At 35.6% G+C, this 25,417-nt stretch overlaps 1 protein-coding gene across 2 annotated transcripts in view; it reads right to left on the bottom strand.

Annotated features, from left to right (window-relative positions):
• Positions 1–25,411, bottom strand: part of SLC27A6 (solute carrier family 27 member 6) — a 36,873-nt gene extending 11,462 nt beyond the window's left edge. Inside the window, exons 1-5 of one of the 2 annotated variants that reach the window (XM_008637684.2) lie at positions 24,761–25,411; positions 16,582–16,788; positions 14,272–14,430; positions 13,436–13,560; positions 3,131–3,325 (exon numbers count right to left, since the gene is read on the bottom strand). In XM_008637684.2, coding sequence (XP_008635906.1) covers positions 3,131–3,325; positions 13,436–13,560; positions 14,272–14,430; positions 16,582–16,788; positions 24,761–25,274 — 1,200 coding nt within the window. In that variant the 5' untranslated portion in view covers positions 25,275–25,411. The remainder of the gene's footprint in view (positions 1–3,130; positions 3,326–13,435; positions 13,561–14,271; positions 14,431–16,581; positions 16,789–24,760) is intronic. The other variant, XM_017739358.1, reaches the window with a different exon arrangement.
• Between the last annotated feature and the right edge of the window lie 6 nt (positions 25,412–25,417).

Below are 25,417 nucleotides of genomic sequence, written 5' to 3' on the forward strand. Positions count from 1 at the left end.
ATACATACATAATGTATGTCATATATAACAAAATTGATTATTAGCATTTGTTAGATACATAGTATGTCAGATGCAAAGATTAAACAGCAATTTATTATATTACTGAGTTAATCAATACACTATCTATTTGTAAAACATTTTAAGTTTTACCAGCTGAAAAGCTATTCGGAGGCTTCTACTTCTCTGTTCATTGACTCTATGCAAACATCTTTATTGAAAGATTTATTCATATTCCACAGGGAGGCTTTCAATCACGTGAACCAATCCCTCATATAAAGAACACAGTGTGAAAAGAAACAAGTGCAAACATGAGCACTGCTTTTAGTTAACATCTTAAATACAGTGACTTCTGGCAACAGCTGTAACATTCATCCATTTCTTCTTATTAGCTTATGTCTTCCAATATTTTTATGAAAATAAATGTGTTCTACAGAACCTTAATATCTATCACAAGCATTTGTCCCCAGCCCTTAGCAGTAACTGGTAGAGAAGTTACTTGGCTCATTCTGGGAGCTCAGCTTGCCTTTAAGAGCTGTATCTTTTATCTGTATTTCACCTTTACAAACTGTACCATTGTCACTACCTACAATAGGAATGCACTCCTATTTATCTTCCTTTTTCCCTGCTAAAAATGTTATACTTTGAACCTTTCTGCTATTATTCCCTCTGTACATATAGGGCTTTGTACTGCATTTACTTTGTTGCTAGTTGTGCAATTATGCTGTAGGAAGAGAGCAAGTTTCTTCCTTCTCCTTTAGTGTATCATATATAAGAGCACACAAGCCTCTTCCTCCCACTTTCTCAGTTCTCTTTCTTTCTATTCCCAGTTTAAGAAATAAGTGTTTAGGAAATCCCTAGAAAGTGTGTGAAAGAGAATGTTGTCCTGTGTGTCAAGAGAATGCTTCAAAAGCTGTTGTAGCATGTCTTTGAAGAAACAACAAACGCTGGGAATTGGGTAGCTAGGCCTTGTCTGTGCCCTTGTCTGTTTTACAGCAGGAGACAGATATTCTTTCCAACTTCAGATCATTCACAGGTCAGCAAATCAAAAATAATGCTGCTCTCCATTACATATCACTACTTGTCTCGTGGATGTCATTTAGACTGAAGTAAAACGAACAACAGCTACACTTCAGAAGGCATTTTTTAGTAATCTGCAAGCCGCAAAATGTATTTAAAAAACCCTCCATAACAATTGCCTGAAATAGTAAAAATTAACTTACCTATGGCCTTAAAATACATATTTAATGCCACATGCAAAATCACCATGCTACTTGATTAAAAATACAGATGATTAAATAAATACACAGCTAGTTCCAAGTTTAATCTTTATCTGCTGTGGACTTTATATGGTATTTCCAAAAGGTTAATGACTTATGTCAAAATTCTGCCAAAAGTTCTGCAATACTGAAGACAAGCTTACTCAGATTTGGAACACATGCAAAATCTTGTAAGATAATAAGGCATCTGGCTTAGAAAAGTCTGAAACAAAAATTAACATCAGGTTTACGGTTCCTCGTTCACCTACTACTCCCTAAATTCCAGATTCCTGATTTCCTGTAGCAGTTCTGGACCCTTCTGGAGATATCCATCAGCACTGGATGGCCACCATGCCTGCTACAGAGCTTCAGACATGTAGGACAGGGAATCAGTGGAGTCATCTGCTTAAATTCCTGAGCTCTCAGTGGTTTCTGAGCAACACACTAGCTCCTGGGGTGTTTTCTGTGTGGTTCCAGATTCTTCCCTGCAGTCTGAGTTCCTGTATTAGAAGTGAAGAATTCCTCTGGCCCCAAAGTGTAAAGAGTCTGTAGTGATTGTAATGTGGTGATGGAGTATTGAAGTTGTGGACCCTGGAACATATGCTGCCTAGAAACCTATTTACATGTCATCAGAAGATACCTCTGGTGTATTTCCAAACAACGGTTTTACATCACTCTCTAAAAAGAAGTTTTGTCAGGACGTTTTGCTATCAGTTCTCCTAAGGAGCACAAACGTCATTTAAGTCAACAGGACTTGTAAATAGATAGGTATCAGTCCATTTAAAATTCCAGGCAATGCGTGATGTATTATTTATTTCAAGAGTAAAAACTGGCATAAACAACAACTTAATGATAAATATGTAGTCTCCTTGCAAAAAGGCTTACTGAACATCTTTCATATTATTAGCTAAAGCTTGGGACGTGTTACTTAGGGACTTTCAAATCACTTAAAAGGTCATACTAATAGCATCGAAAAGAAAAAGTCTATCTAGGAATTTCAAGCAGAAATAAATTCTTCATTTACTCAGAAGGATGGAGGAAAGTCATAATGTGTGATATAAATAATATGTAATCCTCCTCCCCAAGACATATGACTGCCATTTTCAAAGCTGATGAAATACAGAAGAGTTTTTTTCTAGTTTTAGTAACTTAGAATACAGCAAACACATATAGCAGACTTTAGATAAAGGGGTATAGCATTTTAAAATTAATAATCTTGCCAAGTATTCTCTGTCACAATAAATCAACAGAGTTTATATATGTATTGTCTTATATTTGACATTTCTGAATACTGATACAGACTAGATGTAGTTTGAGTTAATTATGTTTAATTGCACCTAGGTATAAAATATCTATTACATTTGTATCTCTCTATATGATACTGCATATAATTATTATAGTATATTATTATTCTTTCCCATTTATGCCAAATATTTACATAGCAATATGCGATATAAATATACTCTATAAACACATTTCTAACTATAATTTGTAGAAAAGTAAATCAGAATAGGACATTTGTATGCTTATTTCTGATGCTGAGTTCTTAGGCACAAAGAACTTAGGTATGAATCCAACTTTTTCTTTTGTCCTCTAATGTAGTAGAGGCCTGAAACTATACTTGGTAACTGTCAGATTACTCAAAACTGTCCGAAGAGAGCCAAGGCCTTATTGACTCTCGTGAACTCTATGCAAAATCTCAAGTGTTACTGCTGAGAGTTTAACTGGGTCAGGTGCCAAGATTTTACAGAGGGTCAACTAACTTGCAATAACCGAGTTAGAAAATTTTTCTTGGACTTACGACTGTACTCAAACTAAGAAACACAATTTTTCAGCACTACCACTAACTAAGTAGAATGTAAGTAAATAGTCACCTTATAAAAGAAATTGGTGCGTCCAACGGATCCAACTTTTCCTGTGTGGTTCATGAAACAAATGTTTCCTTCGGTAGCACCATAGAACTCACAGATCTTAACAGCACCAAATCTGTCTAAAAATTCCCTCCATACATCATTTCTTACTCCATTTCCAACTGCTAGTCGGACTTTGTGATTTTTTTCTCCTTCCTTCTGTTAAAAAAAGAAAAAAAATATTAAAATATCGTATACTGATAATTGCATTTGATTTCTGCATATATTGCCGATAAAATGTACCTTCTTCGAAATACATCCAGTAAAAAAAACAAAAAGAAGGAAAAAAACACTCAATAAGTTAAAGAAAGCTGGCACAGCTGGTGGACAGTTGCAAAGTAGTAAGCTGCAATCTAAAACCTCTTCTCTTGTTGAACAAATTATTTCATGAATTATGACTACAATAATTTATATAAACACTTCCATATTTTAAAAGTTGTATTGTCTCAGTCTATTTCTCCCCAGAGGAATTAAAAAATTGGGAAGAAGAGAGAAAGACGGGAATTATTTCTGTCACAGGATTAAAGTCAGAAGAGATGAATAGTTACTTTCTTGTCTTCAGACTGATTGTGAGGAAACAATTAGATTTCACACACTTGTAAAAAAATATGCTCCTTCCCACATATTGCATATGAGTCATCTTCTGTATTTTTTTCAATATTAAGACTTGCAAGGTTGTTCAATGTTACTGGAATATATTATTTCTAGTGATCGTGAGTCTTTACTGCTGTCAGCTCCCCTGTTTATCACAATGAACACAACAGTATGCATCCAGTTCAGTAAGATGTTCTAATTTTATTAACACATTCCCAAACATTGAGATTGCACGGACTACCTTTAAAATACAATCATGTTCAAGCTGAAGTACCAGAGGGCAAAACATCTATACTGTTTGGGTTTGTTTGGGTTTATTTTTTTAAAATTTCATCTAGTTTAAAATAAGACTCGCTTTTTAACCATTTCAAGTGGCAATAAAGAATTCCCTAGAAGTGAGAGAGCATAAAACATAGGTACAATTTGTTACCACATACCTTCAGAACTGCATAGCACTCTGCCACTGCAACACTGTCTCCACATACCTCTATCTACGTACACCCACATACATGTATGCAAACACCTCTTTACAAATATATATACATATATATACATATATATACACATATATATACACATATATGTATGTACACATTCACATACATTTACTACAGAAAACAGAGTCCCTATTTTCTACTTTTCTATTACGCATCCCCCCCCCCACCAAACCAGTATGAATTAATTATGGCTTTATATTAAAAATCCATTTTAACACCTTTAGTCTCACATAAAATCACAGCAAATTATTTTTGCCAAGAGATCTGGTCAGCTGAGTGAAACAGGAATCTTTTTAATAATTTGGATGTTAAAAACAGTAAAGCCTCTACTGAGTACATAGACAGCAGTATTCCTCAGAGACTTATGTCTTGGAGAAATTAAATTTTTCATGAGGATGTGAATTCTTCCTACTGTAATGAAAAATTGCAAACACAATGGAATTTTAAGTTCCTCTAAATCACAAAGACCATCTATGTTTTTTTCTTCCCTCTTCAAAACCAGTAACTCACAGAAAGATAAAAATGTATTCATTCATCTTTAGAGTCTTCTGCAAAGTAAGACTTTGCAGAAGGAATGCACCTAGTTCACTAGATGCAAGTGTTGACAGGTTATAGTCTGAGGCATTATCCTGCAATTTTACGTCAAAAATAAATCACTCACCAGCCTACCCTGGTCACTACCAATTCTGTTTTTACAACAACCCAATTCTTTCTTTTCCCCTTCTTCTATCTTTAGAAGTGAAAGTAATTTCTAAACACATAAGCACATACTTCACTGACTTCATGCTAAATCATTATTAACAAGTGCTGCATTACATAGCATTATGAATCTGACTCAGACATAGCCTGGAACAAAGTATCTAAAAGTTGCCCACAGATGTCATTTTTTCAGTGGTTTGTTTTTTCTACTTCACACACAATATCACAATGCAAGAGTGTAGCTTTTCATATACTTGAAATAATAGCATCTGTTATATCACATATTCAAAGTCATTATCTTGTCAATGAACAGCATTAATATTATTAATTTTTAAAATAAACTGTTTCAGTGTTACTTTGAACTTAATCGGGAAAGTTTTTAATGGATTTTTTTTCCCCTCAAGAAAATTGGCCACCATTTATAGAATATTCCTGTAAGCTCAACATAAAACTTTTCAAAGTGGGTTATTTTCCTTGCAATTTCAATGCTAATCTGAAATGAATGTGTCCATAGCCAAACTGCAGCTACCTCTTGCTGATGTCACTGAATTATTCAAATGTACTGCCTCTGCTAAGATACAAAAAATAGCTCAAGAGATACTTTCAAGGAAATTCTTTGTTCCACAATGAACAGAAGATATAAATATATGCATATATATATACACAGTAATTAAGTGAGTCTTTCATCAGGTCAGGATCATTCAAAACCTCTAGAGACCAAGCTAATAAAAAGGTGACCTTGCTTCTACTATTTATACTTTAAGAAAAAGAAAAGCATTGATAGCTGTTTGCTGAAAAGACACAAACCAGGATGAGCTAGAAGACAGTGGCCTACATGGACTATGGTGTTTGGGTTTTTTTCCCAAAAGAACAAATACCCCATCATTTATAAGTGCAGGAACCTTTCAGTTCCTCACATTACTTTGGCTGGTTTATTTTGTTTGTGCAGTGGAAAAGATGCAGAGTAGACCTGACACGTCATCATCCTACTTTCCTTGCAATGTTAGCACCTATCATCAACATCAACAGTACAACGTAAGGCCATCTCAATTTAGGAAGAGATGCTCTTACAGCACTCAGGCCTTTTGCAAAAATATAAAGAAGGTATGTGATGTTATCAAGGACTGATCACAGAAAACAAATTTTCTAAAAAGGTAGGGCAGTAATTCCCTTCTTCACAACTAAGATAGATTCACTGTTAGATTGCATTGCCACAACTGCTTTATTTGTGATCTAGTCAGCTCACCATAGTTGTACTTGTCTGTTGATACAAGATTCCCTGAAGAGTACTGCAGGGCTTTCTGGTGAAGACATTAAAACTGTCATGCATTTAACAGGCTTTCAACCATAAAAATTAAAATTATGTGTAATTTAATCTGCCAGCAGGTTTAATAAGCATGAAAAAAGTTATTAAAATTAGGGAAACTTCAAGCAGTGAGTTTTACTCACATTCATTTTACATGCGAGTAAATTAATATAGCTATATTTTATCTATTTTTATAATTTTTTTAATTAATATATTATATTAGTTCATTTTAGCTTTATCTGTAACTAGCTTTCAATGTAAAGTGAGCCACAGTAAAGTGAGTTAGCCATTCTAATATCTGTCACCTCTTTTTAACATCAAACATCATCACATATATTATTGTCCGTATCACTGCCAAAGTCCAGCTCTTAGGACAGGCATATTGGTATCCATGGGCACTGTGGCTGAATAGTTATGCAGTAAATAAAATGCTGCAAGTAAGAGAAGGAAAGGAAAAGAGATGATAATTCCAACAAATTACAAAAACATGGTTGAATGACAAACACTTAGGGTGTCCTAATGAAAAAAGAAATAAAACAAATATGCAGAAACTTATGCTTTAAACTGACTAGACCAAATAGTCATGCTTTGTATTTCCACCATATTCAGATGGCATTTCATCAACCAGCTTCCCTTTGGTACAATAAATATAACTAAGGAGTGGAAGGAATTCCAAGGAGTCACCTAATACATCTCTCTTCCAGCAGAAAAGCTCTGCTATCCCTGTGCCATTCTTGACAGCTGATCAAACTGTGGCATGTCAGCCAGCTGCCCTGCAACAGTTGGCATGCAGAAATTGTGTGCATGTGTATTTGTAGCCCACTGCAAAAACACAGTACCAAATTAACACCTCCTACACTAAAAGCTGTATTTCCTCACAGCATCTCATTCACAAAGCACTCAGTGCCTTCCCCTGGTCAGCTACCACAAGATAAATTCAAGTAAGTTCAAATTGCACATCCGGTGATAATTCAATTACGGTTCATGTTTCTGAATGTATTAATAGCTCTCCACAGATAGTTAGGACAAGAGATTTTAGAATAACAGAATGTTGTACCAGATTTCCAAGGTTTCTAGAAATGTCTGTTTATTTTCCTGCACCGTGATTTTATTTTCTTAATTCAGAGTGAGTCTGAAATAAAATGGGTGTTCAGTATACATCCACTTATTTCTAACAGCAAAGGTGAAGCACTTTTTCAATGCCTTTTTTATTGACATCAATACATTAATAAGCAAGAGCACATTCTTACCATACACCTGGAATTCTTTTCCATTCACTCTGCCAAGATCTTTGAACTGTGTACCAAACATCTGCACACATCATAAATCAGTTTGACACACTATGTCTCCATCTTGTGTGCTTGTTTCTTTTGTATATTAATTAATTGACAAGTCAAGATCTGCCTTATTACATTAAATACCACATACCTGGGATTTTTCATCTGTCAGTCTTTTCTCCTTAAGTGTTCTTAATAAAACACTTTGACTATCTACATGATTAAGCTGTTGGTAAATGCCTTTTAGAGTGCTATCAACAGTATACTAACTGGTGCAAGAAGGATTCATAATTGCAGCTACATAAAAAATGTGCTGAGCAGCTGCTTTAAAGAAATACAAGAAAACAAGTTCATTGTCCTACTTCTATTATTTTTGCATAAGGAAAATCCAAAGGGAGAGAAACAAAGATAATTCAAGGAAAAGGAGGCATGAAGTGCTCTCTGTATCATGGCCTTGATGAAATTGAAAGCAATCTCAGGGCCTGAGAATGCATCTGTTAATTATAAAATATGATAAGACAGATGACTCAGGATTTGCATTCAAGTATTTACAAGGTGTGTATGTAACAACACATTCACCAGTTCCTCTACTGATACATTAGCCCTGAAAAAGGGGCATCAGGTAGTTTAGAAGACAATAAGATGGGAGATATCCTACTGTTATAGATGGAATACATTTTTCAAGATGCACATCCATGTTCATTATTTAGTAATGCATAATTATAAACTGCAACTAGATTTTTTGCAGAACACATACCCAAATTTAAAAATACAAATAAAAGAAAACAGGAAGGGTGTGAAGAGATGCACCTTAAGAAAGAACAGGAACAGTAGGAAAAGGACATATCTTTCTAGTTCAGAAACTGCTTGCTTACTATTTAGTAGCTCACTAGAGATACTAAATAGTAAGCTCATTCTCACCCCATTTTTAATAATCAATCTCCTGGTAATCTACTAGAATTATATTCTAAAATAAGTTTTCTTCATTTAGCTCTTCTAAATGTTTTGTTTAGTTGTACTCCCATTTCCTCAGAAAATATCTACCAACAAAAAAAAAGTCACTTTTGTCTGTGTTCCACCCAGTAATATGAAGTAGATTGTTTTGGTTTTGGTGGTTGCCCCAGGAGCACACTAGTCAAAACAAATTACAGACAACTTCTCAAAGATCAGTTCAGAGAATTAAAGCACACACAGATTATTTCTTGCGATGCATGTTGCACACAGTATTCTGTGAGGAATATGAAGCTTCCCTTTGTGAAAGCATGACTGTGATTTCCAGGCTTTAATATAAGGACGTTTTCTGCATGACTCCACTAGTTTAACCCAAAAGATGAGTCTACGAAAAACTGAAAGCTGGAAGAAGAGAAACTGGTCAAGTTGTACGACCTTTTAAACACTCAGAAAAGTCTTGATCCACCATGCCAGAACCAGTAGTTGACATTGTAACTAGCCTTCAGTGCTGTTTTGCATATGAAGAACTAATGCTTCCTAAGGCATTACAGAAGACATTTTCCACAAAGAAGGTCTGAAAACCTCTACCATTATTAGTGGGGAGAATGAGAAAACAGACACAGGATCATCTGTGGATGATACCAAGAGAGGTATGCCAGTACATATAAGTATCAAAAGGCAGTAGGAAAAATAGGTGGGTTTATAATGTATTTATAAAGCCACTTTTTAAAAATAATACTGTTGTTGTAGGTATGGCAGTTGAAAGCACAAAGTTTGCTGTGACATACAATCTGGTTTTTATAAGATCAATTGATACAGTCTAGAGGGAAAAAATACAAGCTTCCAAATCTCATGGCCTTTTCTAAGCTTCAATCTCAGATGTGCTGGATATGCTCTTAGTCTAAAAGTTCTATTTTCTCTAACAGTATGTAAAAACAGTGTTCAATTTCATTTTAGGCACTGTTAATACTGCAGTAAATCAGCAACACCTTGGATTAAGAATGATGTCTTATGACACATGCAAATGGTTTCAATTTTTTTTTAAAGGATAGGTCAGTAGAAGAATAAATAAATTGCAAAATTCCCCCTGTAAATCAAATTTTAATGACATGTAAAAATTCTTAGGAGCCTTCTCATGGAAGGTAGAGATGTGGTTGTTTGTAACTGTGTCACGTTACTGGTTTGGGGAATGCAATAAAATCTTTATGCCAAAAACTTGCAAGGGGCTTGACAAATTTCCACTCTACATTTTAAGGATATTAAAAAGAACAATTTCCAATACTGAACATAAATTGAGCTAAACTTTAATGGGGAATAAAATGTAATTACAAGTAAAATCTGAATTGTAGGAAAGTGTCTGCTGACTAATTTTTCCTTGCTTACGTGACTATTAAATTGCCTTCCTTTAAGGAAGACTGCTTCTAGGTGAGCGACTAGTGCTGTCCAACTACATAAACCCCATTCTTACACCCCTTTCCACAAACTTGAGTCAACTGCAGGGATATAGATATTCATTCTGTTTCCTTATCCCAGTAATTGAATTCCTTGTTTTCTCCTTCTAAACTACTATTGTCCTAACACAGAAGAGTTTTAACAAAAGAAATCTCTAAGCATCTTAAGTCACTTAAGAGAGCTTAATCCCATCCAAAGATGGGATCCCTTGGCCAAACTGTATCTAGTAGAGAGATTGTCTTGCCTCAGCTTAACAAAACAAAGTCTGAAAGCTGATATACATGGTCTTATACTCTTAGGTAACCCCAAGGAAATAAGAATTGTTACTGATGCTGGAGGATAACACTGTCTCAATACCAAGTGGACATAAACCAGGACACATATTAAATGGGAAATTCTAAGCAATTATACAATTCCTTGTGAAACAGACTTTGAATACAAGTAGAAATGAACTGGTTTTAATAGAGAGTTCACCTATTTCACATAAGGTATCACAAATCATACAAATACTGTCATACTGCATCACAGCTTATGAAAGTAGAAAACAGGACATAACGATTGAGGAAACTGATTTCTACACTCTGTTTGTAACACATTTCAGGATTCAGGTCTTCTCCACAGAAGAGCAGGAAAGAGATGCTGCATTATCATTCCTATCTTTCCAAAAGCCTCAGGATGCAATGCATTATTAAATAGATCATTACGTCAAATTTGAAATAAATCTGCAAATGCCTTTGGAAGATTTAATTTACAGTTCAGATGTTAAAATTTAAATTAGTTGCAAGCCTCTAGGAAAACATATCCACAGATTAGTAGAGAAGGCTTTCCAAGGCTTTTGCTAAGAAGAGGATACAGGGAGCTTTGCTATGCCATACTCTTGTAGCTTTGCAGATCACTGTTAATAGAGACTTTGAGCAAAGTCAGCCAGCAAGACCAATTTATCAGTTTTCTGAATATTCTTTTTCACTTGTGTAGTCACGGTAGTAGCTTAGAGCAGGACCCATTTTGTAGCTACTGATGGCTATTAGCCATCAATGCTGGCCATTGTATGTTCACTATATTCAAAACACTGGAGAAAAAGTGTTTGGAAGAGGGTAGGCATGAGGACTGCTCACTTAAAAGCCCAGCAAATTCTATGAATGTCACATAATGCCAGGTCTTTTTGTACTTTTACCTAAGGAAAAAGGCAACTTCCTTTTCTAACTAATGTTCTTTCCAGACAACAGATTACTAAACCAAACTGGATGCAGAATAACCTCAGAAAAATCCTACTGCAAGAGTCTTCAAGAGCTGTTGCAGATGTGAGTGGGAGGCAGAATGACCAAATAAGACAAAACCAGTAAGGAAAGCTCAGCCAAGAGTCAATATGCTACCACAGAGACTTGCCCAAAGTTCAATTCAAAATTTATGAAATAAGAGGCCACAGTGTGGACTCCAGCTGTAAGCAATATACCATTTATTTCAAGTTCAGTGTTAAAGAAACAAATTAAGAAAATAAGGTACTCACTATGGTTTCAATCTATGTTGATTAGAAGGGCTTTGTAGCACTCTAATCTTGAGAACACTGCCCACAAAGTATCTTCAAAGAACTTTAAACTTGCCATATATTTCTCAAGCTGCTAGCATATATAGTACTTCGACATTAATGAAACTTAAATAGAGAAATCAACTTAGGAAATTATTTTACTTACTTGAAAACTAAGAGTGCATTGCATAACATATCATAAAACCTTCCACTTACTTGTGTGAACATGTTTCTCTGCCAGTTTTAACATGACAAATACTTAATATTTTTCTTAAAGTACCTAGCTGTCAAACCAATCTGTTTTATAATTTTAGTTTTTCTGGAGAAGGCTTAGCAAGCAAGCAAAACAGAAGCCTCACAGAAGAGTTTAGACATGCCAGCTCCTACAGAGTATGCACGTAAATTAACAAAGAGAACAGTTATACAGTTAATGAATAGTTAATGATTGTATAACCATTGTATAACTATATAAATAGTTAAGGATGGTATAAATTACTTTTATTTGCACAATTTAAAATTGCCTTAACTTCATGGTGGCTTGGTAAGGATTTAAAAATGGAAGAGTTTGTTTCAGAAATTAAGTATATTAATCTATAATTCTTGCTTTAAGATAAAAAGGAGTGGGGAAAAAAAGCCATGCTCTCCCTGTAAAGTAAGGGAACTGAAAAGGGGAACAATTAATATCTCAGACTGCGAACATGGCAAAAATTGTGAAGTTTTGGAGAGAAGGGAAATGACTTTGCGAAAATCAAGTTAGCCTACAATGAGGAAAGAATCACAATTTATAAAAACTATGCCTCTCCTATGCCTTGACTTTTCTTATGATCTATAATTTGATTTTTTGTTATTCAGTAATTTTTTGTATATTTTACTATAAAGTTAAAATCCCCCAAACAAATAAAAATTAAAAATAAACAAAACCCCAAAACATAACAAAAAAAAAAAATCAGATAGAGAAGTTACCACTATTCTGTTTCTTCATCACTGCCAGTGGCCTTCACTGGGCCATCAGCCATGCTCCCTTTAATTCAAGAACATCCTCTTTATTGAGGCATGCATGGATAGTGCAGTAGGATCTATGACCCACAACTACATTGCTTAAACATACTTTTGAAAAATTTCCTAAGGGAATAGCAATCCAATGACCTTTTCCATTCTTTGGTCAGCAACTCGAGATATTAATGCAAATTATTATTCTGTTGGAAAACAAGACTAATTTGCATTCTCTTATTTTAGAATACTGCTTAAGGAGGATGTTAATAATTTTCAGACTAAATACTTTGAGTTACTGATACCTTTTTCTAAGGGATGAGAAATTTTAATAAAATTCACTGAAAAGGAGATAAACCACGGATTATTTTTTTTAAATAACAAAATGGAATTATGATCGTGGCAAAGGGAGGCTTTTCAAAGAGATAACAGTTGCATTACATCCAACTTCTATATATTTTCACAAAATTCTTTCTGTCATCCTGAATATTTTGTTAAATTAAAAGAGGATATTTTCTTTTTGCTTAATGTTATACAGGCACTTGGAGGTTTTTATTTATTTTTATTTAATATTTTAAACAAAAGCTGTTTTTAATGATAATTGTGCAAAGTCGTTTTTTAAAATGACATGCTCAGATGCCAAGAAAACAAGTTTTGATAATTCAGAAAAGTCATCAAATGGTAATCCTGGTTTTCTGAACTTACCTTGTGAAATTCCATGAAATAGTATTTTTTCATCAAATGATACTGAGCCAGTTTTTAGTCTCAAAGTCGTTCCTTATAATACTTTTAGCTCTTCATGATTCAAACCATTATTTTTATTAAGCGTCTACATATCACCAAATATTTGCAGAACCTCACATAAAAAGAAGGGCAGAATGACATGCCCAACACAGTTCAATTTCCCTTTTAACATACCCACATTAAGAATAATAAGTGCACTGACAGACAAATAGGTATCACTGTGATTCCACTTACCACTGGCTGATTGCAAAGGTAACGGCAAAGTTCTCCAATGTACTGGATGACAGTCACGTTGTACCTTCTGCAGTCACTCCAAAACTGACTGGCTGAGAACTTCTTTTTTAACACACAGGTTGCACCTTTATGGAAAAAGTAAGGAAAAGGAAATTAAGCAATTTCTCTGTGCGGCAGCTTAGCTATAAAACAGAACATTTGAGGAACTAAGACAGCCTCGTTCAGAGAACTATGGGGTACAATGATCTTTCCCTTGCTCTGACTTGTACTTGATGCCTAAGGAAACAGAAAATATTTGCCATGGAGTTCCAAATAAATCTTTTATAAGACAGTCAGGGAGTACACCTACCTGATTTCATTAATAGATGTGTTTTATTGTCAGTGTAAAAACAGTACAAAAATTAAATGGAAAAAGGTTCTATATGGTTTAAAAATACATGGAAAAGCTGATTGTTTACTATAAATGTCTTTGTCAATATTTTAAGTTCACCAAAATACATTTTAAGTCTCTTCTACTGTACTATGCTTAGCCTGTACATATACTAATGCACCATACACACTGCCAAAATATTGCGTATGTCCTTAAGCTCCTTTTTACCTAAAAAGTTAAAATATTTGTGACACAAATTATGTTAACTAATTCTTCTCCACAAAGAGAGCTTATAGAGATCCTTTGTTATTACAAAACTCCCCCTCTCCCCAAAATACACAGCTATTCCAAAAAAGACTCATTTGAGCGAAGCATTACTTTCCCTAGGGGTAGTGAACCTAAGTGTGTTTTATACATTTTTATAATAATTAATTCTCTATTAACAACAAAATCAAACAAGCCTTACCCAGTTCAATGCATCCACCAATGCCAAGAAGAGAAGCTGCACTGTGATAAAGAGGCAGAGTAATATAAACGATGTCTTCTGAAGTAGCACCAAAAGCCCACAGTCCAGCAGCTCCTTTAAGAATCTGCAAATGACTAATGACTGCTGCCTTTGGAAGACCTGTAATAACAACAAAATAATGCATTAAGGCTTCTCTTAAAGAGAATCCCTGTATAAAGTCTCTAAAATCATAAAAGAATCAATTTCTTTCTTCTGTAACCAAATTGTCAGCTGTCTTTTCAGATGGCCATAAATGGACAACTGGCTGTTTAATAGAATATTGCATGTTTCTGCACACATAAAGATTAGCCAGTTTGTAACCTCATCTCTTTGCTATTTAGTTTGATGTCACATCCACTCATGTAAGTGGAAATAAGAAGAAACTCAGTGGCTTGCCTGCTATCAAATTATATAGTGTAAGAAGGGACAAAAACATTTACTCTACATATGGACTTCTTTTAACATAAAGAGGCATCACACCAGGTCTTGTTACGGCAAGAGTCACAGTGACTGTAAGATAAATAAGAAAGGTATGGGATCTACATGGAGTGGAACACACAGCAGGTGCTTGTGTAAGAATCTTTCAATTTGCTTTAGAGCTCTATGAAGACTACGAGGAATTAATTAAAAAAAAAAACAGTGAAAAGACCATGTCAGCTAGGTTTTTCTGAATGAGTTTCTTCAGGTTCAGGACAACATTTCTCTTCAGCAACACGCAGACTCACATGCAAGGGCTTCTTGGGCTACTACTCTGGTACCTATTAATTTGAGTAGGGGATGTGATCTTGCATTATATATGTTCTCAAACACACAAATTTCAGTCTGAGTCAGGCTGATGATGAACAGTGAGAACTGTTCAATTTTTCAGAAATGTAATGTTTCATAAAGTTTTCTCACCTATTCTAGTAAAGCTATCGTTCACTTGAAGACTTAGCTAGAGCTGAAAGTGTAATCTGTGGAGAGTCTAGCTACACCTCAAGGCTACTCCACTAGCTACCCCACTTTTCTACCCTAAAGAGAAAAGGGAATACACCTGTGTTGCCAATGAACTGCTTACAGCAAGAAGTTTTCAGTCTTGGGGTTTTTGTTTCTGCCTTTACAGAGGGACTACTATAGACTGTGCAAAATACTCCTTTTAACTAAGTTTAGCTAGTTTTAACTAGTTTTTTAATCACTGGGTTATCAAAACATGAGAAAATGCTCAGTTACTCAGAATTAGTTATTCAATACTCTTCAGACTAAACAAATCTTACTGTTTTAGTTACGTAGTATATAATAGAAATTCAATGTAAATTAATGTATTATATACTACGTCTCAAAAATATATATTTTGAATTCTACATAACTGAAATTTGAGATATCACACAGATATTCTGATTGCATTGTAAGAACAAAATCATTCCACCTGGACAACTCTGTAATATTTTTTAGCTAAATTCAACTCCCAACTCTTAACAAGCAAGCTCAACCATATTTCTATTAGCAATATTACAAACAAAACCTCATCTCTTGACAATATTTATAACTTAACTTTTTTACTGGAGACTGATGTTCTTATTTCCTAATTTTTCTTGAGAACCTGAAGCAAATAAACTGAATTATTATTTGTATGAAGGAGCAAAGCCTCAAACCACATACACATTTTCAATCTTCATGTGACTAAAACTGTTGTGTTCAACTGAATGAGAATGCCAATCTACTCATCTTAAAAACATAATGCTGCCTTTCATGCCAGTGATCAGGTTTTTTTAAGTCTTAGCTTTTTAGCTGCTGGAGCACAATTCAGACATCTGTTTCTAAACTAAAAGGCTAGTAACATAATGCTCTTTTCTGTCTCTACAGTGACATGCATAAACCATGAATTAATGAAAGAAAAACAAATGTCTATTTCCTTGTTTCAAGATTGTTTTTTAAAGTTCTAGGTAAAATCTTAATAATTTTAGCTAGGCAGCGTTACATGGTCACAAAATACTATCTATTATGGTTGTAAACTGACCAAAAAAGCAGTGTTTCATAAATGCCTTAGCTGTGAAGTAATGAGAGGTAAAGACTCTCATAGTATTTGTACAGTGTGACAAGAGAAAATAAAGAAGAGGAACTTGTAAACCACCAAACAGAAAAAGTTACTTACAAGAAATACATGTGGTTTTCTATAACAATGCTTCTAGATGAGAAATGTGACATTTTGCTATTGAGATATTAGAGTTTCAGAAAAATCAAGTTTCTAGATGAAAGCTGAAGGAAAACAAAGACTCTTTAGCAGACCTGTACCTGTTGTTCCCGAAGTAAAAATGTATAGAACAGCTGACTTGAGGTTGTTGGCAGAGCATCGATTAACTGGAACAGGGTCTTCAGATGCAGTTTCTATTTTGTCTAAAAGGGTATGCACACTTGGAAACGTGGAGTCTTTGGCCATAATCCAAACACTAACATCTTTCTGAAGTTTAGGAAGAATTTCTTCTAATGTCCCAAGCAAATCTTAAAAATTAACGTGAAATAGTGTTACTTACGTCTTCACAAAACTAGAGAATAAAGTATTTTTCCTCTTGAAGTTTTACTTTTTATAATAGAAAGAGAAATGCAAGTCACCTCCATGGATATAAAGAGATTAAGTAAAATAACAATGGACTAGAATGAAAATTTACTGAAAACAGGATATAATGTGCTAAAAATACTGCTGATACCACATAGTCAAATTGTCAACTTGCTCTCAAGGCAAACTTGTGAGTCTTGATTACTAGTTCCTATTCCCCACATGATTTCAGGTAACCCTTAGTCATTGCTAAGACCAGAATGAAGTGTGGTTAAATTTCAACTTCAAATAAATCTTGAAGAAATCCATTGAAAATGCAACACAAATACATACATAAGTGGTAATTACAGTACAGGTTTCCTTGGATGCCCTCAACAGCAACCTCCCATTCAGAAGTTGGGGTTTTTTCAAAAGCACAGAAGTGACAAATTTAAAAACAAACAGCAATTTAGCTGAGGTTTATTTTGTTGGCTTATCAGGAAAGAAACAATGAGAGAGATTCCCAGACTAAATACAAAGAGAAAATATATATAGAGGCCAGTCCTTAAATAATGCATTTGGTATTGATATTTTGAAGCATTTTTACAACATCTCTTTCTCAGAAGACTGCACAGTCATTAAAGTACTAATCCAGGAAACACATCAAGAACAAGAGCAATACTGCTTTCAGCAGAACTCATTTACACTTAAGTAATTTGATACATCTCAGTCTAAATAATTAATCTTGCAAATATTCCTGTGGGTATAAATTTATTTTATTATCTCAGTTTTTATAGATGAATAAACAAACAAAGTTGACATGACTTACCCAGAACCTCACAATGAGGCATTGCCAGAGTCAGCATTTGAAATCCTGGTGTCAAATCCTAACTCATTTCACAAATATTATACTGTATGCATAAATTTTACATCAAAACAACTGAGTATTTTTAATCTTTCAGAAAACTCCTTTCCTAATGACAGACTGATGTAGTTATTCTGATTAATAACATACTAATCTGTATTGTTATTGCAGATATATAGCCTACTACCGCCAACTAAACATGTTTTATATACCTAAAGCCTACAGAGTACAAGTTTTATGTACTTTATGAACATTTAGCAAATAGATCTGGTGTAGCGTAACACCAAAAATTTTTGTTCAAACTTTTTTTTACTGCAGAATGATTCCAGGAAAGAATCACCCAAACAATTTTATAAATCTGAAAGATGGATAGCCTCCTGTTTGAATCACTGGAGTACCGCCCCATTATAGATAGCAACAGAGCGAAAAAATGTGAATAAAAAACAATGTTAAGAACAGTAGTATTAACTGCAGGAAACCTGATGCCATGAATGTCAAGGTTCATTGGCATATTAATTCTGTCTTGCTGTTGTATAATAGAATTATGGTATATTTTTCAAGCAATAAACAGAAAAATACAACTGTACTACTTCTAACACCTATTCATAAATCAAGTGTGATAGAACAACTATATACATATTACCTTCTTATACTGATTTTTTCCCTCCTATTATGCATATATGTCTCTCAAATACACTAAGGATAGCTTGTGTAGGTGCAAGTTAGACTGAGAACCCAGCAAAAGAAACAGAGGTGTTAAAAGCAGCTGGAACTCTATTTCTGTTCTCAAAAGTAGTAGGAGAATATGGCATTCTCTGTCATTCTTTATTAATGCACTGGCTCCATCTACAATGCAAGTCTGTCAAAAAGAAGAGGACTTGCCTCTTCTTTTTATTTTTTCCCCTTTTCTCGCATCAAAGGAAGAAATATGGCAACTACTAATCTCAACCCTGCAGACACATCATCATTTAAGATTCAAGAATTACATGAGCACACAGCTCCCTTTCAGTAGACTGAAACATATTTACCCAAAGAAGTTAAGATTAATCTTCAGATTAAACATACATGTTGTTTACTGTTTCTCTAAACACTCCCTCTTAAAACAAATGGCTCTGGAGTTTTTTACTACTATTGAACTACTAAATGATTACACAGCATAATTTTTCTTCTATGCTCAGGAATCTAGTAGTTGGAACAATATGTGAACAGCTTGTAATTAAACGTTGCCATGAAAGAAACTTCTCAGTAGATAGCAGAGAACAGCAGAAACAATAAATTATTTCCTGAATAAAAAAAGGTAATTTAAAACAGCTGTATTCAAAGGGCCAGAAACTGAAAGTTACTTCTGGAACACACAGGAGATGAGGTGTTTGTAGATGACTCTCAATTGTACTAACATTATTTCCAAATAATAATTCTAATGATAGTCAACTAACATTTTGTTCCCCAAACAGAAAACTTCTGTGCCAGACATTGTGTAGGGCTGTCTAGTCTTTACATATCACCTTTTCCACGTGTCAGGAAGACACAGCCCTCTGAGAAGGGCTATAATTTGAATATTTCTAGAGCTACCTTGTATGTGCACTTCATATAGAAAAGCAATTACAGTAAAGCAACTCGGCTATGTAAACTTGGAGTTTCTCTCAAGTACTTGTTTACTTTTTATGAAAGTATATTCAGATTTTGGGTTACTTGTTTTGGGAGAAATGTCTGCTCATATAAAATTTGGCAAGTTCCGTTTGTGTTGTTTACATTGTTTGCATACAAATGTCCACCATTTGCTAATTATTTGGCTTATACTGGGAAAAAATATCTGGAATTGATCAGGATAGATACATTTTTCCCACTTTTGTTTGCTTTTCTTGTCCTCTTACTTTTAAAGCATTATTCAAAAAAGTTTTGAAACTGTTACTTTATATTCACATGAATACATAACCATGTTACATCTTTTGAGAAAGCAAGGAAAATATATTTTGAATTACTGTCCCAGGCTTCCAGTTGCACAAAGGTTTCTTATGTTCTTTTCTAGCAAAGAAATCATGCAGGCTGCTGGCAAGGATGCAATCCCACACTGATGAAAGGAATACATTAGATTATGAGATCAGCTTGTACCGAACAGAAAGTTACTAAGAAAGAAAACTCTATGAAACAGTTCTTACATAATTTTGATGTGTACCCTGGCTGATATGCTCAGGAAGTTATATCAAGTCCAAACTCTTCCCCACACTGTCTGGCCTCAGAAAATAGTTGCCACTTGTACTTGATCCCCCAAGTGACTGGGCATGGCTTCTCACAAAGTAATAATAGTAGAAAAGTCAGCTGTGGCTCAGGATCAGTGTTGGTATCTTGAAGCATCATTGAAGGCAGTAAAGGTAATAAAACATAAACCACCTTGCAAATCACAGTTGGCTCTTTTTTCCACTCAAAGACCATCTGGGACAAGACAGAGACTAAGTAAGAGCAAGTGATCAAAGAGATATGGTGTCTAATAGAGACGGTAAGGGTGTCTTCCACATGTCTTCTATGGTCCCCTTGTCTTAAATGTTTAGGTTTAAATAGCTCTTTATTCCAAATGGATAAGAAAAGGCAGTTGTGATAGAATCCATTCTTTTTTTTCATTCAGTGACTAACATGAGAGATGAGACTTCTACTTGTACATAACATCATATGACCTTAATTTACAAATACCAAAAAATACTTTGTTTACTCTCCTTCTCCAGGATTTAGACATGCTTCTGTCTAGTTCAGAATACACTTAGCAGAGGCAGAAAGCACTGCTAGTGCCTCAAGAGTAAAGAATCCTAGCCAGAAAACTGCAATACAACTGGGAGACCTACCTCTGCACAGAACTGCAAAATCACAAGATGGCTGTGAATAGAAGGGGTCTCTGGAGGTCATCTTGGTCTGATCTCCCTGCTCAAGCAGAGCCACATAGAGCAGACTGCCCACACGTGTCCACGCAGCATGTACACTCCCTTAATAGGCTTTGTTATCAGGACTCATGTAAATCAATCTCATGCAGTTCAGAAAGCAATCCTTTAACACCTGAATCCTTGCATCAGAAGTCATGATGGCAATCTGTGATGTCCTACTCTGAGCTGAACTCTTCCCAGTAGGAACAGACTAGAGATGCCCCGGCAAATAAATTCCATTTGTGCATTTCTGGTAGCGCACTGGACTGCAAGTGTTGTTTAGTAGTACTGCAGTACTGTACTACTGTAAAAAAATAGTAGTATTGCTGTTACACTGTAATAGATAGAATGATACAAAAGGGATTGCAATGCAATCCCTTCTTCAAGCAAGACTTCAGTCAATAGAAATATATATTCCCCAGAAAGGACATAGTTCCTTAAAAGATATCTTCATTTTAAGCAGCACCTTACCTCCTCTGTTTAACCAGCAGCTTTTAAACAACTAAGGGTGACATAATCTGGTAACAAATGTAGTAAGAATGAACACCTTTAGAAAGAGCAGAGCATACATTTCTTCCTTTCTCTTTTACAAGTTCCTCATTAACTTACAAGTTAGTTAACTACTGTTTTATTAAAAATGAAGTTTTAAACTCCAGCTTTTAAATCTCTTTCAAGAAACAGTCTCCAAAATGGAAGTGGTGGGAGACAGTGTTTCTGGGAATCAAGTGTGAGAAGTTAAGTAACACATTAAAGCAAGAGCTAAATACTTGGGGAACACAGCAGACAAATGAGGATAGTTAAAGTAAAAAACTCTCTCTCTGACACAAGGGAAAGTGGAATTACTGGAAAAGAACAGAAAGAGTAAATACTGGCAAATCAGAATCTGTATTTGCCATTTAACCAGAGCCTGGATGAGAAGACAAAAAATTTACTTGATTGCACTAAATGAATTGAAAGAGCATCAGTGTCATAGAAAAAAAAAAAATCAGACTGTTAGAGATAGTCATTTCATATAAGAAATCAACAAGAGGAAGAAATAATGAAGTTTTTATATCTGAAACTTAAGAATAAAACATTCAATTGCTGGGTTCATAGAATACATAAAGGCAAAATCAAACCCACAAAACTTAAATACTACTGAAACACTCTGAACTAAAAAAAAGGAATCAGAGTATGAGAGAATTGTCAGACCAGAAGAAAGTCTGAATCCAAGTGCTGAAGCAAAGACAAGATGATACTAACTGGACGAGGTTACCAAACCACAATGTCTGAAAAATATGCAGGCACACAACAAAAGCGAGGAGTAAAAAATGGCACATGAGAGTGATCTTTTACAAGAGGCCCTATGAAAAAATGGAACAAGGTATGGAAGAAAACGCAACCATAAATAGTATCCAGCCTATTTGTTTGGAGGTATCGCATTTGTAAAAAATAAAAGCATTTTTGAAAATTAGGTACAAAAAAAGCTTCAAGATGCAATCATCTCACACAAAGGGAGGCTACATCATCATTTACTGGGATGTAGCTACACTACATCACTGGGAGCAGGGAAGATTCAGCCATAAACAATTATCTGTGGGAATTGCTTCAGATAGCAGCCAAAGGTAGAAGATTCCCTTCAGCATAAATGAAACCTTACTATTAACTAGGTACACAGCATGATAAAACAGTAGAACCACTATACAAGTTCCTGTTCTAATGTGCTATTACAGACAAGAATTTCAAGAGCAAATTTGGTCTTGCTGAGCACAGGCAGTCAAATTGTTAAGGGGATAATATCTTCTGTGCTGCAGTCTGTGAATAAGATCAAAGGTCATCCAAAACACTGAAGATCTAGTTTGTAACTATTGCAAGAAACAGAATTGCCAAGTTAACCTGTATTTCTTTGTGTAGGGGTGAAAAACGCGCATATTTTTTAAAAGAATTTCACTATCCAGAAATACTGCCATTACACACTATTCTCTGATTTAAAAAAAACAATCTTAATTGCCAAACACGATGCCTGTCTATGGCAATGATAGATATTAGACAACAAGTTGATTGGTTTTAGTGTAAATACTTTGGGAAAAAAATACTACATTCAAACTATCCACACTCCTGTGAAAATGATGCCACAATAGGAAAATGCACAACTCATGTCTATTGATGAGGAAGAATCCCTTGAAACTCACACTAACATTGGATGAAAAGATGTTTAATAGCCCTCTAAGAATTATGAAACTGACTGCGTAACCCCAGTATTAAACATTGCTCTGCAATTTTTATAAACATTACGGGGAAATTACTATCTACAATAATTAGTTACAATATGTTTCTTTCAAGAGTGGTGTGAGTTAGGCCTCACAGTCACTGGACTAAGTACAAACTTTCATTTCCTAAATCTATACTCCTTTGGAGAGGCTCCCATATGAGGTGGTCAATAGCTGAGGACCTAGCAACTTTAACTTCTTTCACAGATAGAGATAAAAAGAGCCTCTAAGTCCTGAAGAAAAGTACTGAGAAGGCTCATGGGACTGACAGACTTAAACCAGACACTAAAAGTCACTAATAAAGTAAGAAGTCCAAAATATAGAACAACAACTGAGAGACTAATTTGTTGGTATCTCTGTTGTACCATCTGTCTGCCCACACCTCTTGTGAGCAGAGGCAGACTCCCAAAAGAACCTAGTTCAACATGGTTGCTCTTACTGTCAGCTGCTGGTAGAAAATTAAGAGTGGAGAAACACAGTTCCTTGCCCTGCTCTGCAGATGCTTTTTTCATCCATTAGTTACCTCTAATTTAAATAAAAACTTCTCTTAGATACAAGCTTTGATCCACAGTTTCTCCCTAGCCACAGTCAATGAGCACGAAGTTCCTGAACATTAATTCCCTTCCTCAATCCATACACTCAAAAGTACATATTCATAAGAAGGGGCTTAAACAAGATTTTTTAAAAAAATTAAGTAAGAGGGCAAAATGAAAAGCTGTCAGTTCAGAAGTCTTGTTATCATGTATTTGGATTATATTTAAATTGGCTTGTTTTAATTACCAAGCATCTTAAACCAGCAAACCATATAGAATCAGAATGACAAGATTTATAATTTAAAAATATGCAAGGGAAAAATCTTAAATGCATTTTTTAAAACACAAATTCACAGCAGCAGAAAACAGAAGGAAGGAAATTCCGTCATTTAGGTATCATGGGTACAAAACCCCACAACTTGTGTAACAGGAGTAAAATCAAGAAGGTGTGCAACAGAAAAAGGCAAAGTAAACTTGAAACATTAATTTTAGAGAGATGGGATTACATTAGTATGCAATATTTTGATACATTTTCCTCCAACCAAGTGTCAAGGTTCTGTGTGATTGGTGAGCACTGCAGGTTCATTTTCATTTGATCATAAATGCTATGGCAAGTTTATGTTTTGGATCTGTCTTCAGTTTACACATCTATCTAATTGAAGCCAAATTTGAACGTCCAATGCCCAGGATGCCTACAACAATATTTTAAATTCTTTTGAAGCATTTAATAAAAATGTAATACTCAAGAAACTTACACCACACACACTACCATCCGGATTCAAACACAGCAATTTCTTCCCCAATCCAACACCAACAGTAAGTTGGTTTTTATGAATCAACCTCCTATGTGCCTTACTCCCAAAACTTTACTCCTGGAAAACTGTCATACCTCTGCAGCTGAACAGCAGAGGTTGTACAGTCCAAGCTTAGACTTTCCAATTTTACAGTGTGTTTGATCAGCAGAAAGATGGGGAGATAGTACAAGAGAATAAAGTACATTACTTAAATAAGATTAAATTTTACTATTTGAGAAGTAAAGGAAAATTATACTTAATAGGTAATTTTAATGTTTTCAGAGACACTTTAAGCTACTACTGAAGCAACTGAACACTGGTAACAGGCTGTACTTAGATGTTGAAAACTCTCCTGCAATACACGTTTTTTAAGAAAAGGGTAAATGGATTTTCACAAAGCATGGATAAAACTGATTCTGCCTGAGAGGCTGAAGCTTTATCATCTTGAAGCCTGCTCCAGCCCTGTATTTCTTTGATTCTGTGAACATCTGTAAATCAGGTTTCCAATAAAGGATCTGGAGGGCCAGACATATGGGAGATGTGACATTAAAAGCTTTGGATATAGGAATGAGGAGTATACCCTACCTGCTCCCACAACCAGTATCTTGGGCTCACAGCTACTGACACAGTGCAGGAGAGATCTGAAGCGGACATTGAAGTTGAGGAACGCCACCACACAGCCCAACTTGGCCAGTCCGAACCACACGTGGATGAAGTCGGGCTCATTCCCCATCAGCAAGGCCACCGTGTCTCCCTTCTTCAGAGCCTCGTGCTGCAGAAAGACCTGCGCTATCCTGTTACTCCTTCGGTCCACATCCCGGTAGGTGTGAACAGTCCCCTCGTAGATGAGGAACGGTTTGTGGGGCTGCTTCTCTGCCAGCTTCACAAACTTGTCCAGGACGGTGACAACCCTCCCTTGCAGCCGGTACATCTCCACTCTCAGCCCATAGGTGAACACTTTGAGTAGGTACCTCAGGTCGGCCCAGAAGTAGGGGAAGAGGAGTTTCTGGAGGAAGTGCAGGGAAAGAATCCCGACGGCAGCCCCCGGCACCCAGGAGGGCGGCACTGGGAGAGGGTAGAGGTCGTCCCAGCCACGCATCTCCCCGCAGCCGGGCGGCCGGGCACACGGCCCGGCAGGGCGCGGAGGCGAAGGCTGGCACGGGCTGAGGCTCTTCCCGCCCTCTCCTCCTCTACAGCGGGACTCGCGGGCCCAACACCGCTCAGGAGCAAGGGAGACAGCGA

Source organism: Corvus brachyrhynchos, unplaced genomic scaffold, assembly GCF_000691975.1.
Source record: "Corvus brachyrhynchos isolate BGI_N302 unplaced genomic scaffold, ASM69197v1 scaffold547, whole genome shotgun sequence".
Taxonomy (NCBI): domain Eukaryota; kingdom Metazoa; phylum Chordata; class Aves; order Passeriformes; family Corvidae; genus Corvus; species Corvus brachyrhynchos.